Source organism: Oncorhynchus nerka, linkage group LG24, assembly GCF_034236695.1.
Source record: "Oncorhynchus nerka isolate Pitt River linkage group LG24, Oner_Uvic_2.0, whole genome shotgun sequence".
Classification (NCBI taxonomy): domain Eukaryota; kingdom Metazoa; phylum Chordata; class Actinopteri; order Salmoniformes; family Salmonidae; genus Oncorhynchus; species Oncorhynchus nerka.
Genome location: NC_088419.1, coordinates 22,233,639 through 22,249,716, shown reverse-complemented (window position 1 = coordinate 22,249,716; position 16,078 = coordinate 22,233,639). Strand labels below are relative to the sequence as shown.

Sequence of the window (16,078 nt, the reverse complement as noted above, 5' to 3'; positions counted from 1 at the left end):
ATTTAGTTTTTTGTAATTTAATGGGGCAAGTCACTTAAGAACAAATTCTTATTTACAATGACGGCCTAGGAACAGTGGGTTAACGGCTTTGTTCAGGGGCAGAAGACAGATTTTTACCTTATCAGCTCGGGGATTCAATCTAGCAACCTTTTGGTTACTGGCCCAACGCTCTAACCACTAGGCTACCTGCCGCCCGCAATATGTACCCTTGCGAACCCGAGCACGGTGGAGCCTGGATTACTACATGTTTCCCTTCAATGGAGCCAAGACAGTTGTGGAAATTCCACCTCTCCAGGAACTTGGCAACAATGGCCCTCCAGTCTTCCTCCTTGGGGACAGGCATGTATTCACCTACAAGACAGTCCCAAATGGTTTGTGCCACCGTGGACCATCCAACTCCAAAGCTGAATCTGATGGTCCTGTAGGAGTCCCCTGTCACCAAGAATCTGAAATATAATTCAAAATAATTATCAATATTGTCTGTAACTTAATATTCCACCCACATATTCTATCTACTCATATACCTACCTCATTACAGTTTATGCTCTACTAATTATATTGTAATACTCATCAACCATTAACAATGCCTTGAAACAGTACAAATCAGTCTATGACTGTGTCAATAAACTGTAGCCCAGGCCAACTCTACTTGTAGAAAAAAAGGTGCTGTCTAGAACCCAAAAGTGTTATCCGGCTGTCCCCATAGGAGAACCCTTTGAAGAACCCTTTTTGGTTCCAGGTAGTACCCTTTTTGGTTCCAAGTAGAACTCTATTCGGTTCCATGTATAACCTTTTCCCCAAAGGGGTCTACCTCTATTATAACAGCTCCAACCATCTGCAGCAGGTGATCGAACTCGCTTCGGTCCAGACGAAAGTAACCTCGAAATTGCTCTCGAAATAGTCGAAGCTCTTGAATGAGACGGTGGAACTCCCCTGCATGCTTTCGGGACTTCAACCATCTCTGGACCCACACAGACCTGCGCTTTCGGCGGGGCTGGCCCAGTCCAACAGTGCGATCAAAACCAGTTGCTATCTTGACTATTTATTATTGCGTTTCGCTCCAAAACTATGCATTTTGGAGGGAAACTATATTGTAGGCTCTCACAATACATTTTTGGAAGTCTTCGAATAAATCATATGTATGCTGCTTGGCAAATAAATGAATAAAATATGTAAAGAAATTACGCAATCAAACTGTTTTTATTATGTAATCCCACATTTATTTACTGGATATGTGTACAACAAAAATTCAACATTCACATTTTGCTACTTTCTGTCAAATCTACGCATACAATTTGATGCATACATTCCATGTATCGAACGCATGACCTACACAGAACACACATGCAACGCAACGCAACGCAACGCTGCAAGGCAAACGCAGCGTTCCATTGGAAATTAAAGCACTTCTGGTGTCCAAAACGCACAAATACAGTCGGTGTGTTCGAAGCGTACTCATTGGCTTTCGTCTTCAGTCGGTTGCTTCAGCCTAACCACGCAAACGAGCCCATTGATTGACAGTAGTGTGCAGGAGTGCACCGGGCAACATCCTTGTTTTCCAGCATTTTCGTTAAAATGAGCGAATATTTTTCCCTTTCAGATTGTGATGTCATTGGTTTTGATTTGGACCACACACTCTGTCGGTACCATTTGAAAGAGACCTCCAGGGTGAGTTTATTTGTAGCTCACGAGCTAAAGCTAACGTTGCGTGCTGTTCTTCGCATTTCTAACAGCACGATACAGTAACAATGTAGCCGGCAATTGCTACCAAGTAGCCTAATGATTGCATGCAACATCACCATCCTTTCCAACTCGCAGTGTCAAGTCAGACATTCACGGTTCGCTGCATTTCATCAATAGCTACTACTCGTAATGTATTACGAAACGAATGGAATATAAAATACGTCCTACATGGTGTTCATATGCTAAACGTTGTAGTCGTATTGCACGCGCCAAAACCTAAAACGATATTGTTGTAGTGCAGGGGAGTCTTTCTCTTTTGCAACATGAAATAGCTAACATGACATGTATAAGCAACATGCTAGCAACAACAGATTAGCCAGCAGGCCCTTAAGGTGTCTGGTATGAGTCACGTCTGTGTGACATCTGACTGCCAGCTGCAGAAAACCAATGGCATCCTCTGTGTGGAACGTAAATGACATTGAAGCCATGACTTTACAAATCGGTTTAATGCATACGAGGCAGCTCCATCGTGGTAGCTGTCAATACAGTACAGTGTATATGTATCGTACAGTAATACATGTTCAGTGTCACTGAATGTTCACCCCACCTGTGGATAGATTACAACAGTGACCCTTTTGTGCCTCTCTGCAGCTGATCTATGAGAGCTTTACCAGGTATCTGGTGGAGCATAAAGACTATGACAAGGACCTTCTCACACTGACCCCTGCTAGCTGGGATTTCTGGTGAGTCACTAGCAGCAGAAGAATGACTGAATACAATCATCCCTTCCTCTCTATGCTGTAATGAGTAATGACCGTGGTGTGCCCTTGTAAATTCAGACTACCCCATTTTCAGGTTGGATAAAGGGCACTTTTTAAGCATAAAGGAAGATGCTGAATAATGCTCACAGATTCTTATTGTTATTGCCTAGCATAGGACATGGATCAACATGCGTTTTCTTTGGCAAAGACCACTATGAAATGTCTATTCTGTATGTCCAGTTTCAAGGGCTTAGTGGTAGACCTTGAGGATGGAAACTTGGTTAAATTGGCGGAAGATGGAACTGTCTTACGGTAGGTTTACAGTTAATGATACAGTTAAATGCATGCCTTGATATTGGTTTCTGTTAATATTGATAGGAAAAATTCCTGTTTTGAAGTGTTGGTACAGTATGAATGTACAGTATTTGGGCACGCATGTCTTTTTGTTACTCCTCTTTCCACCCCAAAGAAATAAAAAGCCTGACTTTAAACCTGTTTGTTTTCATTAGAGCAACCCATGGGACCAATAACCTCAGAACAGAAGAGATCATTAAACATTACGGTCCAAAAAGGGAATGGAAGCACTTTAATAGCCTCAATACCACATTTACGAGATCTAGTAAGTCTTGAATCTTGAATCTGTGTGACCCCTTCCTTTTTTTTTTTGTAATGCAGTTGAATTTTCATGATAATGCATGATAATGCAATCTCCTGAAAACATGGGCTTTTTTCTTCTCACTTTATTTCCAATTTACAGAGTGGTGAATGATTGGATTGTTTCTCACAATAAATATATTCTGTTTTATTCTCCGCAGCAAAGTACTATTTTTATGACAACTATTTCGATCTACCCGGGGCTCTTCTCTGTGGAAGAGTTGTGGATATGTTGCGCAAGGTAAAATCTATTCAAATCCATGTTCATTATGATAGTTCATGTTTACACATTTGTTTAAATGAAACGTATAAAAAACAACAACCTATAAAGCATTTAATTTCAAGAACATTATTTTGTTTGGTCAACAGCGTGGGAATGAGGTGAATTCAGACTTTTGGAAAGACATGGTCGCTGCCATCGACCACAATTACAACACCTCAGCATTTAAAGGTAGGTTGATCACTTATTTTAGAATCAATCATTTTCCGTTGTTGAACCAGTGCACCATATCAGAATCACTCATTTAATTGGCCGTATCAGTGGGCTCAAAATCAAACAATATTTTACATTTCCTATCGTACTGTCACACAAAAAAACAAGACAAAAGCATCAGTTTCAGAACTTCGACTTTATTCTTTACTTTGGTCAGTAAGTTAAACATAGCATAAATGCATCCTCAGGCATAAAGTTGTTGTTGACATAGTACATTTTTGAATGACTGTTTTTCATAATGCGTGTAACAATAATACACTGCTGGTTTGTTACAGCATTGCAAAAGACAAAAACATGATTTCCTTTGCATGTATATTACAAGACATTTATTAAACACTTTGAAAACAAAAAATCTGCTGTAAATGTTGCAGGCAGTCAAAGAGCACCATTTTGTGTATTTTCAAACGTTTTAATCATTATTTGCTGAATACTTGTGCAAATAGGGAATAGTGATAAACCATTTAATTCCTAAATTATATTCTTCCCCTGAATTTATTTGAATGCTTCCATGAACTGAATGCCTGTCTCAATGGAATACTTCAGAAAATTGCCGCTCTTACTTTTTTAGCCTTTTGAAAGACAAATGAACTTGTAGAATATTACGTACATTTTTTTTATTCTACAATGACAACCAAATCTCAATGGAAGTTGTAAACTGATCTATTCTTTAAGTAGTTTCTTTAAGGTTTCACGGTTTTATTAGTGTCTGTATCACGTTGAAGCAATCAGGAACCCAGAGAAAGAGCAGTGAACATTGTCGGCAGCGAAGACACCATTGGTCTCCTCATCAGGGACCTGAATGTAGACTTGGTCATGGGCATTCAGCATAAGGACAGTGCTGCCAGACAACTGATCCAAGAAGCCCTTATTGTACTCATCGTATGAGAACATGATTGGCTCACCATTTTTGTACAGTGCCACCAATGCATTAGCACCATTAACATGCATATGGTAGGAGAAATAATAGAGACCTGGTACCTGGCAGGAGAAGATGCCAGTCTGGGAGTCATAGTGCTGCTCACCATTGTAAATAATCTGGTTGAACTGAATAGGTGATCCTGCTGAAGGGTAAGCCCTAGTCAGAACAGCACTGAAGGCAGACATGGGGGCCTTCATCATCTCATGATGAGGCATCATAATCTCATGGGACTTTATGGGCATGCTCTTCTCATGATGGTAGACCATCTCACCAGGGGGACCAGGTGGGCCAGGAGGTCCCATAGCACCTGGGTTACCATTGTGACCTCTGGAACCAGGAGCTCCAGGTGGACCCATGGGACCAGAAACTCCCTTCGCCATCTGGCCAGCTGGGCCGGGTGTACCGGGAAGACCTGGGTGACCCTTATGACCTGGTTGACCTGCTGTACCTGAAGGCCCCACTGGTCCTCTTCCCCCTGGGATACCGTTCTCGCCTGGTTTCCCAGGTCCTCCAGGTGTGCCTGTGTGTCCCTTTGCTCCTGGAAGCCCATTTGCACCTGGAGTACCTGGAGTGCCAGTATGGCCCTGACCTCCCTTATTACCCTGATGTCCTGTAGCACCTGTTGCACCAGGAGGTCCTGCTGCCCCGGGGATACCTGACTTCCCTGCATAACCCTGATGTCCCTGATCTCCCTTGGTTCCCTTTGGCCCAGGAGCTCCCACCATGCCGACATCACCTTTAAGGCCCTGAATACCTGTCTCTCCCTGGAATCCTCTAGCACCCTGGGGACCAGCTGGACCCGTAAGCCCAGTAGCACCTGTTGCCCCAGTGTAACCTGTTGGCCCTGGCTCTCCTTTTTGACCAGTGGTTCCGGATGTACCTGGTGATCCTCTGTCTCCTGGCATGCCATTAGCTCCTGGTTTACCAACTCCTGGCATGCCAGGTGCACCTGGTTGTCCAGCATGTCCCTGGGGACCTTTAGGTCCCATATTTCCAGGCATACCTGGACTGCCATTCTCACCTGCCTTTCCTGGTGCTCCTACCCCAGGGTTTCCATTGTGGCCCTTTGTCCCTGGCAGACCCATGGCTCCTGGAGCTCCATCCCTACCTGGAGTACCTGACTTTCCAGGCTCCCCAGGGTATCCAGTGGCACCAGACTTACCAACTCCAGGTTGACCGGGCATACCAGATGGTCCCATTGGTCCCACTGCACCATTTGCACCTGGTGCCCCATGAATACCAACTCCCTTCTCTCCCCTTTGTCCTGGCAGACCAGGGATACCTGGATGTCCTTTAAGTCCGGGCTCACCCCTTGGCCCCATGCTGCCGGGCAGACCGTGTGAGCCTGGTTTGCCAACAGAAGATTGTCCAGCAGGTCCTGGGCTTCCAGGGGAACCGGGAGATCCTCTTGGACCCATGGCGCCAGTTGCGCCAGTATGGCCCTTCTCACCAGGCATGCCATTACTACCTGGTTTCCCAGGAGCACCTGCGTTGCCAGGCTTGCCAGCTGCAGAGTATCCAGCAGGTCCGGGGGTCCCGGCTGGGCCCTTTGGTCCGGGATGTCCCATGCCACTCTTGCCGGGAGGCCCAGGGGGGCCCATAGGTCCTGGCTCACCAGGGGATCCTGGAATACCTGGCTCCCCTGCAACAGCTGGGTAAATGGATAAGTATAATTACTTAAAGGTGAAATACGCAGAAATCACTCTGCTATTTTCTGGTTGCTATAATTCTAATAGTTTGACAATTTCAGTTTGTGACAAAACAGCAGTGTATAGTGTAGAGAATCATTGTACCATCTAAACCTCTGTGAAATATGTTTTCAATAACCAAAAATATAGTTTTTTCAGCTGTTAGAAGCTGATGTACAAAACCGAAAGGTAAGCATAGAAATAGCACACACAGATCTACCGCTTCTTAGACCTGACATAAATGAGAATAATCTATACATGATCTATAATTTTTATGTGAATTTGGTCAGGTCGCCCAAAAAGTTACATATTGTGGCTTTAAGATACAGTTAACAAGCACAGTCAACTTTAATTGGTTTAGATTCAGGTTCTCTTTTTTTTTCTCCATCTCAATAAGTTTGTTTTTCCAGAGTTCATTTTATTTCACTCAAGGTGAACTTAGACAATTAGTCCATTGTCTGCTATCAGAGTATTCTCAATTGAAGAGTTGAGTCCACTTTTTAAAATTCTTTAATGCATCTGAATGATTTGTCTTTCATTTTATATGTTGATGTATTCTCAGTGAGGCCCCAAATGGATCTTAGATGTTTTAGAAAGCTGATGACTGATATCTGTGCCCTACTTGTAATGGTATTGAGGAACAACATGCACCAGTCATGTTTGTTTTTTGCTATTGAGTCCTGTTGCAAACATGTAGTGGCGGAGGGGTTTCCCTGATCGGATTAATCTACCATCTCTCAGATGTCCATCCTGTGCAAAATAGAAGTCATAAAGCAAAGTATGAAATTATAATCTCTTGAATTAGGCTTGAAAATGTAACATTTTGCCTCTGCTTGTCATTGCTCTATATACACTACATGGTCAAAAGTATGTGGACATCCCTTAAAATTAGTGGATATGGCTATTTCAGCCACACCTGTTGCTGACAGGTGCATAAAATCGAGCACACCGCCATGCAATCTCCATAGACAAACATTGGCAGTAGAATGACCCGTACTGAAGAGCTCAGTGACTTTCAACATGGCACTGTCATACTGTAGGATGCCACCTTTCCAACAAATTGTACAATTTCTGCCCTTCTTAAGCTTCCCTGGACAACTGTATGTTCTGTTATTGTGACGTAGAAACATCTAGGAGCAACAACGGTTCAGCTGCGAAGTGGTATGCCACACAAGATCACAGGGTGGGACCGCTGAAGTACGTAGCGGGTAAAAATCATCTGTCCTCAGTTGCAAACTTCCTCTGGAAGCAAGTTCAGCACAAGACCTGTTTGTCGGGAGCTTCATGAAATGGGTTTCCATGGGCAAGCAACCTCACACAAGCCTATGATCAAAATGCCAAGTGGCGGCTGGAGTGGTGTAAAGCTTGCCACCATTGGACTATGGAGCAGTGGAAACACGTTCTTTCTAGTGATAAATCACGCTTCATCATCTGACAGTCCGAAGGACGAATCTGGGTTTAGCGGATGCCAGGTGAACACTACCTGCCCCATTGCATTGTGCCAACTGTATAGTTTGGTGGAGGAGGAATAATGGTCTGGGGTTGTTTTTCATGGTTCGGGCTAGGACCCTTAGGAAAACTTAACTCTACAGCATACAATGACATTCTAGACGATTCTGTGCTTCCAACTTTGTGGCAACAGTTTGGGGAAGTCCCTTTCCTGTTTCAGCATGACAATGCCCCCGTGCACAAAGAGGTCCATACGGAAATGGTTTGTCGAGATCGGTGTGGAAAAACTTGACTGGCCTGCACAGAGCCTTGACCTCTACCCCATCGAACACCTTTGGCATGAATTGGAATGTCGACTACGAGCCAGGCCTAATCGCCCGACATCCGTGCCCAACATCACTAATGCTCTTGTGGCTGAATGGAAGCATGTCCCTGCAGCAATGTTCCAACATCTAGTGGAAATCCTTCCCAGAAGAGTGGAGACTGGTAAGCAGCAAAGATGGGACCAACTCCATATTAATGGCCATGATTTTGGAATGAGATGTTTGACTAGCAGGTGTCCACATACTTTTGATCATGTCATGTATCATTGTTAAGTCCATTTGTCCCTCTCTTTGACCACTTGCATGTCAATTGTTTCCTTTGTCCTGAGTCCTTTGCTTTGGTATTCCCCTCTGAAACACCACAATGCGATTTAAAACAACAGGGTCTGTGATTTATGGAGGGAGGTTGTGGGAACGGACTGCTTTTCCTAGGGTCATCTTGACAGCACCAGTGGTCTGAGGAGATGGTCACAAACACTGGTGTACATGTACAATGCACAGCATGTTGAGACTATATATTAGACTACTGTAGCCAGTTAGTTTAATGTACCCATACTATGTTGAACTCTTTAATTTCCCAAGTTGTCTATAGTACATGGTATGGTTTGTGGTCCTCCAGTTGTTGATGAATGTGCTTCACCTTGAAACCTTTCCTCCTACAGGGTAGGACATATTAGGGTACAATGCAGGCCATATTGGGATATAATGGTTTAAATGTGTGGCATCTGGTCTAAGTCCTGAAATGCTGACAGGATACTTTTATCCCTGTCTTTGAGAGGTTAGCCCACAATACCTCAAGAATTTCCTGAACCCATGTTGTTGTTATATGCCCTAAAGTAATTAACTACTGAAAACACTACCAAGATTTGAATGTAGTTAAACCACCTCCAAGCTACTGCTAAATTTAGTTAAATTACATAGTTCACTATTCCCCAACACTGTCCTCAAGTAATGTGTGGTGTTGTATTGCCATGGTGTAAAGTACTGATACAAAATCAGTAGGGAACATTTGGTTACAGTGAACAAAGTGGATTGGATGCACTATTTGTTGAAAAACGTGTTTGCCTTTTCCTGCTTTGGAATAGCACTTTGAGAACAAAACGGCGAGACAGGGCTGTAATTTGAAAGCCACTGAGGAGTAGGTTTGAAACCCCAGAAGAGCAGAATGTGTCAGAACTGGACACTTTGGCAGCCAAGTCATACCTCAGAAACTGGGAGGTGATGGTACTGACCACAGTCATCACAGTGGCATAGCCAGCTGTTGAACCTTGACTTGTCTAGTCTGAATGGTTTAGGCCTAGATCACGTGTCTATTGTCAGCGTCAAACCATATATTTCTATATGTAGGCTATGCCATGCCTCTCACATTGTAACGTTATATAAACTGAGGATGCATATTTGAGATTATGTGCAATTTTGTCTACTCTACTTTAGGGTGTTTGTTTTGAGAAGTATTGAGACAATTTAAGCACACTACAAAGTGGTTTGTTTGGGAGTGCAATGTGGTAACATCTGTTTTCATTGTTGAGTTGTGGAAAAGTATTCTATTTATATGTCAGAGGTCACCGGCCATAAAAACTGCATCAAAACATCTTCAACAAAGCTACTGAGTGCCGGAGTCTGGTTGAGCAGCAACACTTGACTCCGGACCATATTCTTGACAGAATGGTCTGATCTCTTCCATTTTGTCAAGCCCCACTGTCTTACCCTCTCTACTTTCCCCGCTGTCTTCTGAGCTTTCTCCTGAAGAGAAGATAGTAGGATATTTAGCAGGATATTTCAATATTTGTCAAGAGTGAGATATCTTGGAAGCAGTGTTATGTGGCAGCTGGTGCATGTTGGTGTTTTAACAAGGCATACAGAAGTGATAATTGCCCCTGGCTCTCACTTCTACAGAACCTCTGTGGTCTGACTGTCAGCACCGTTGCAGCCAGAAGAATAGTTGTTATCCTAACTAATGTTTATTATCCACTTTCTGTTGAAGAACGAGTGTGTCATGTCTTGGGAGCGTGGAAGGATGCATGGGCCCATGGTTTCCTATTGCCACCACAACTATGGTCAGGTGAAAACCCTCAACAAGATTGACTGAGACATTGCCTCAGGTCCCATCAATACATCTGTTACTGGTTCCCTTAAGGATAATGTGCTATCTGTTTCATAAGATTACATGTTCTATGTAGAGTGTTTTACTAGAAACTGTTAACTTCCACAGTGATGTATTTTTTTGTTGTAAATTAAAGTAATGCTGGATATTCTGCAATTTTAAATTAATTAATTGGCTAAATAACATTAAACTGGTTGGCTAATTAGTAACTTTTTAAAACGTATATTTTAACAAACCATGCTTATTTGTCCATATTACATATACCTCACTATTCTGTACTTAAAGTCCCATTTTGGTAAAACTAGGAATTCAAAACAGTCATGTATCTTCCAGGTTGACATTTTTATTCTCTAGCCAAGAGTTTTTTTCTAGTCAGGTGGTGAAGAAAAACTCCTGGTCCGACTGACAAACCTCTAGTACATTCTAGAATTGGAATGAAATCTTCCATAAGCTTTCGACCAAGAGAATGTACTGCAAAGCTGATGTACAAAATATTTTTTTACAGCAATAACATGCTAATAGACATGAAGATGTTGAGACTTACTTTGGACTTGGCTCTTGGTAGGATACTGCTGCTTGGCTACTTTCTGTACATGGTAATATCTCTCTGGCGTTGCCACGGCCAAGGCCACCAGGAGGAGGAGAACACTTGTCACCCTGAGGTCCATCTTGTGACGTTAAACCTGCATGAAAGAAATGTAGAACATCAGAATATTTTCAGACATTCTATCAGTTTGTTGAAATGTCAATGGTCTTCAACATACAGAGACAGTGGCGAGACACACAGTACCATTCTATAGCAGGGCCTGCACAACGGCAAACAAACATTTCTGAGTCAGAATTACAAGAAACAAGCGCAGTAGGGAACATTGCAGACCCCCAATCTTCAGTCAGATATCCAGAGGTACCTCAGTCTGTTATGTATGGGTTGTCCCTTCCCCACCGTCAAGTGAACCATCTCATAACAGTGATGATTAAGACCCGTGCTACGGGGAACACTTGAAGCTATACACCCCCAGGACCCTCTACTTACACCTGATCCTCAACTATGCACCCAACTGACTCCCCCAAGACTCCAACATCCTCCTCCATGGCCCCATACACACTGTACACCTCACAGCACCAGAAACAGAGGGCCACACAAGAGTCACACACACAGGGTACACCTACCAGCAGAGAAGACTTAGGCTCCAAAAGATCAGTGGGGGTCGGGAGGCTGCTGTCCCGGCACGTTGCTGTATAGTCCTTAAGTCTGGAGGTTAAGTCTGAGCTGGCTGCTGCTACCCAGGCCACTGGGCTCAGGGTATTTATACCAAATCTGTCTCTAACATCACCCACAATCGACCTAGTATAGGCGTCCCGCCCCGTTGTGATGTCAGCTTTAATGAAGGGTGCCATGTCTTCAGAGAGAGAAGGCATGTCACTTCAGGATGATAGTCCTCTCATAGCATTTAAAAACCCCACCGCTCCCTCCCTCCCTCCCTTGCCCCATTCTCAATGGAGCAGCACGGAAAGAGGTTTAACTCGGTGTAGGAGACATTTGATATTTTTGAGGGTATATGTGGTTGTAAGTTCAAGTCGTATACAGAGCTATATGGGTATAACTTTTTTCTGGGATGTCTTTGACATCTTAATTGCTGTGTTTTTGATGAATTCTAATAATAACATAAGTGTTCCCCTCTTTTACACATTGATGCGTATTTTCGACTGCTCAAAAACAGGTGCTGAGGAATGGCTTTAGTACATTACATGTTTACAAAATCATTTTATTGACTGAGTGAGCATTTTACCCTGGAAAAACGTCTATACTTGAGCTTTTTCCCGGTCACCCCATGCAGTCCCTCTGTCAGGGTAAATAACAATGTGAATGGCCCAGACCATTGAGTCCTTATGGCAGGAATTTCCAGGCAACAGTGTAGTTTCTGCCTTGTGCACGCAAACAAATATTAATATATTGCTCCCTTGCAGGATTTGAATGTCAGATCGTGTATTGTGGTAACAAAATCAATACGGTATGTCAGCTTAGTGAACTCTGGTAAACATTAGTTACATTTATAGCCATGCTATTTTATTCACTGGAGAGCTAGATTGTTTTAACTGTGTGTGGTGTAGAGTGCATACAGCGGTACTATGCCTCCACTGAGCCGCAGTGCAAGATGGGTACATCAGAGGTCAGAGTTGAGTTTCTGTCTTCAGACCTCTTGTTGTCGTGTGTTATCGAAGGTCCACCATGGTCTTATTTGTGTAATTTTCTTTACTTCTATACTTTTTCATATCTTGTTAACTGATTTGATTATGTGCAGTACTCTTATGTGCATTACCTACCTTTTAGTTTTCCCAAGAGTCTCTCAACTGTGTTTTGTGATGTCACCACGGGCTATATAGTAACATTCGTATTACACACAATGTCATGTGGGACAGTCACATGCAGTGGACAAATATACTTAAAGGTGCAATATGAAGAAATCAGCCATTTCCTGATTTCTAAAATTCTAATTGTTCACCTAAATTCAGTTTGTGACAAAACAAGCAGAATCATTGTACCAACTAAACCACTGTGAAATATATTTTCATGAAACTCAAAACATTGTATTTTCAGCTGTTTTGAAGCAGGTGTACAAAACTGGAAGTAAATTAAACAAAAACAAAACTTAAGAATGGGAAACATCGAAATAGAGCACATAGAACAGCTTCTTAGACTTGCTTTCAATAAGAATGGCAGATCTATAATTCACACTTCTATGTGAATTTGGTCGGGTAGCCCAAAATTAAATATTGCAGCTTTACATTTTGTATAAAGAAGCTCTGCCTCACATTGCTACCAGTGTGTGTGGATGTGTTTTAACTATTCTTGTGTGGACCAGAAGTCCTCACAAGAATAGTAAACAAACTAAAATTTGACCAACAGGGGACAAATTGTTGGTCCCCACAAGGTCAAATGCTATTTCTAGGGGGTTTAGGGTTAAGGTTGGAATTAGGGTTAGAATTAAATTTATGGTTAGGAGCTAGGGTTAGTTTTAGGCTTAAGGTTTTGTTTTTGGGTTAGGGTAAGAGTACGGTTTAGGGTCAGGGGTTATGGAAAAAAGGATTTTGAATGGGACTGAAGTGTGTCCCCACGAGGTTAGCTCTACAAGACTGTGTGTGTGTTTGTCTCCTTATCTGCAGTATTTATCTTTGTTCTTCTTTGAGCTGTTTTGCACTTGTTAATCTATGCCAGTTTAAGTTTTACTGTAGTTATGACTGAAGTGGACTCTAGGATGTGTTTAGGTTTCAGAAAACCTAACTGTGCTTTTTTGACATATTTTCAACTCTTAGTTTACAGCCCGCAGAAGAAAGCCAGTCGAGCCACTGGGCATCCTTGGTAAACCCCCTTTAGTTAAATGACAGAGTCACAGGGGGTGGAGTCAACACTTAAAAACTTCACATGTCCCTGTCCCTCATCACACTTTCACCATGAAAGCTACGTGGACCCCACAGTGGCAACATGTTTATTTTAGATTTGCATCTATGATTTTTTTTGGGGGTGTGTCCGGATTGTCTTACAGACAGTTTGTGTGCAGGATAGAAGTTAAACACCTTCAAGACCACTCTATTGTATTAGTCATCAGAGTGTTGCATCGTGACAATGGGGCCTGTTAAGAAATGCACAAACGTTGGCATTTGTACATAAAGCCTCTTTCACATCACTCCTGAACCACTTTATGATGTGGTGGCATTCTTGCTACTCTATTAGAATGTTAGGAGAGTCTATGAAAGGTTCTGACGTAACCTTTGTAGTGCTGCTGTTGTAACTGTTGAACAGTAATGCTTCTCTCCAGACGTGACTAATTCACTTTCATTGGATTTAATTAGTATGCTGATGACTGGAATTCTGGGGCAGTTGTTTATCCCATTATCTTAGTACAAGATACAGGCACACTGTGGAGATCAAATGTAGATTCCTATGTTTCTCAAATTAGTAAGCACTAGGCAGATGTTTTTAATCTAATTGAAAGCTGAATATATGTGTGTGTATATATATATATATATACAATTAAAATAAGCCTTTTGCATTCGCCATGGTTTCATGTGTCTGGTGTGCAAAATACCCTGTCAAAACAGCAACTGCTTTTTGTAGTCTATTTATTCTCATGGGTAAAGTTGGACTGGTGACTGGGACTACAAATAAGTTGTTTTGGATGTTTAAATCCTATAATTGACCGTTCAGATAATAGATACAGATAAATATATATTTTATTCTTACAAGCCCAATGATTTACAGCACTCTGTTAGATTTATGAAATTAATTATTTTGCCCAATATTTTTTTCCATCATAATTGCAGTGCAAACCTTGCCATCATAAAATGATCATCCCTGGGCTTGTCTTTGCTGCCCGGGTTATTTGAATCATTGTGGTGGTGGTTGCTTCAGTTTTAGATTGCTGGGAAGGTTATAGGCTGTGTGAGACAGACACGTTTGTCTGTGTTTAGAATCTCTCTCCTCTGTTTGCTCCCAGTGATTTGAGGATGCCACACTGCCTGAGAGAAAGGAGAAAATAATTGCAGGTTGATGATGTAACTATGCCAGTTAAAGGAGTAGAAAGTGGGAGTCTAAAGATAGCTTGTTTTAGCTGGGAAGTGACTGGGATACAGATATAACGTTTTAATAAACCCAATATGCCACTAAGAGGCAGTTGCAGCTTTATGAATGGAAGGATTGATGTTGGCCCTCCAAGCTGAGTAAGGGTGCAATTACAGGGACCCAAAAGAAAAACATCTCGGGTCAAAAGCAGAACGGACCAACCTGAGGAGGCTGAGGTTGTGTTTCAAATAGGAACCAGAAACCCAAAATGCATCCCTCCTGACTTTGTTGTTGTCATTTTAAGATGTAAATACTTACATTAAGAAATGACTGACAAGCTGATAATCACAGAAAGGGGGGATTAAGGCCAAAAGCGTTGAATGTTTTATTTTTCACGCTAAAGTCTTGAGAATGTTCCAAATCAGATTTGGTTCCAATTTTAGGCTCTCCTTGAGGACCAGGTAATGGGAGGGGATTGTTGGAAGTCAATTATGTTCATTGAGGCAGTACACAACACAAAGGAGAACCTTAATGACTAGTGCCTTTCAGTCTAACTATGCCTTCCACAGCTCTTTAAGTGGAACAAACGGCTCACATGGATGCCTGAGCCAATCCCATGGCTTTTTTCTGGTATTGAGACACCAGCACTGTTGCTCAATCTTCTTTCAAATGTGTGTGTGAACTCTGACCAGGACAAAATAAGATGGAACATTTTGTCCAAGTGCATTATTTTTGAGTAATATTGTAATTTGCAGCATATTTTCTACTAGCTATGGATCTAAGAGTATTCTGACCAAGAAGTCTGCCTCTGGATTGAAATCTGCAAACTATATACAGTCAAATGTTTGGAAACACCTACTTTTTTATTTGTACAATTTTCTACATTGTAGAATAATATTTAAGCCATCAAAACTATGACACAACACATACATAATCATGTAGTAACCAAGAAAGTGATAAAGTAATAAAAATAGATTTTATTTTTGAGATTCTTCAAAGTAGCCACCCTTTGCCTTGTTGACACCCCCAGCTGCTGTCTAGTTTGGCGTCCCAGACCCAGAGTCCAGCAACTCATGACCAAGGGACGCTGGGGGTGTAGAGGGCTCTGGCCTGGGCTCTGGCCTGGGCTCTGGCCTGGGCTCTGGCCTGGGCTCTGGCCTGGGCTCTGGCCTGGGCTCTGGCCTGGGCTCTGGCCTGGGCTCTGGGCTTGGCTGACCTGGCAGTCGGCCTTCAGGTTTCCACCTCTGGAGGTGGTGTAGGAGTTAGTGGTGAGATAGCAGTGTTTTCCCCTACCGCTGCTGCTAAATCATGGCCGCCACAAAAACAAAACTAAAGAATATATATATATTTTTTTAAACATACATGTTGGGGGGGGATTGTAAAATGTTTTCAAAGTGAACTTAAGACTAAAACCAGATATAAACTATGTGGAAAAGACAATAG

General features: G+C 42.4%; 2 protein-coding genes across 3 annotated transcripts in view; one reads left to right on the top strand and one right to left on the bottom strand.

Moving 5' to 3' along the window:
• Positions 1-1,417: 1,417 nt before the first annotated feature.
• The window catches only part of LOC115107667 (5'-nucleotidase domain-containing protein 1-like), an 82,135-nt gene continuing 67,474 nt past the window's right edge, over positions 1,418-16,078 (top strand). Inside the window, exons 1-6 of the mRNA XM_029631169.2 lie at positions 1,418-1,668; positions 2,335-2,426; positions 2,685-2,756; positions 2,954-3,063; positions 3,260-3,339; positions 3,468-3,549. Of these exons, the coding sequence (XP_029487029.2) occupies positions 1,576-1,668; positions 2,335-2,426; positions 2,685-2,756; positions 2,954-3,063; positions 3,260-3,339; positions 3,468-3,549 (529 nt within the window). The 5' untranslated portion in view covers positions 1,418-1,575. The remainder of the gene's footprint in view (positions 1,669-2,334; positions 2,427-2,684; positions 2,757-2,953; positions 3,064-3,259; positions 3,340-3,467; positions 3,550-16,078) is intronic.
• LOC115107666 (collagen alpha-1(X) chain-like) lies at positions 3,709-11,373 on the bottom strand. 2 transcript variants are annotated; one of them, XM_029631165.2, is made up of 4 exons: positions 11,245-11,373; positions 10,619-10,757; positions 9,678-9,713; positions 3,709-6,161 (listed from the first exon to the last, which is right to left on the bottom strand). In XM_029631165.2, the coding sequence occupies exons 2-4, from the start codon at positions 10,740-10,742 to the stop codon at positions 4,303-4,305; spliced, it is 2,019 nt and encodes a 672-aa protein (XP_029487025.2). In that variant the 5' UTR covers positions 10,743-10,757; positions 11,245-11,373; the 3' UTR covers positions 3,709-4,302. The 2 variants fall into 2 exon arrangements, with proteins under 2 accessions (XP_029487025.2, XP_029487026.2); XM_029631166.2 differs by lacking the exon at positions 9,678-9,713.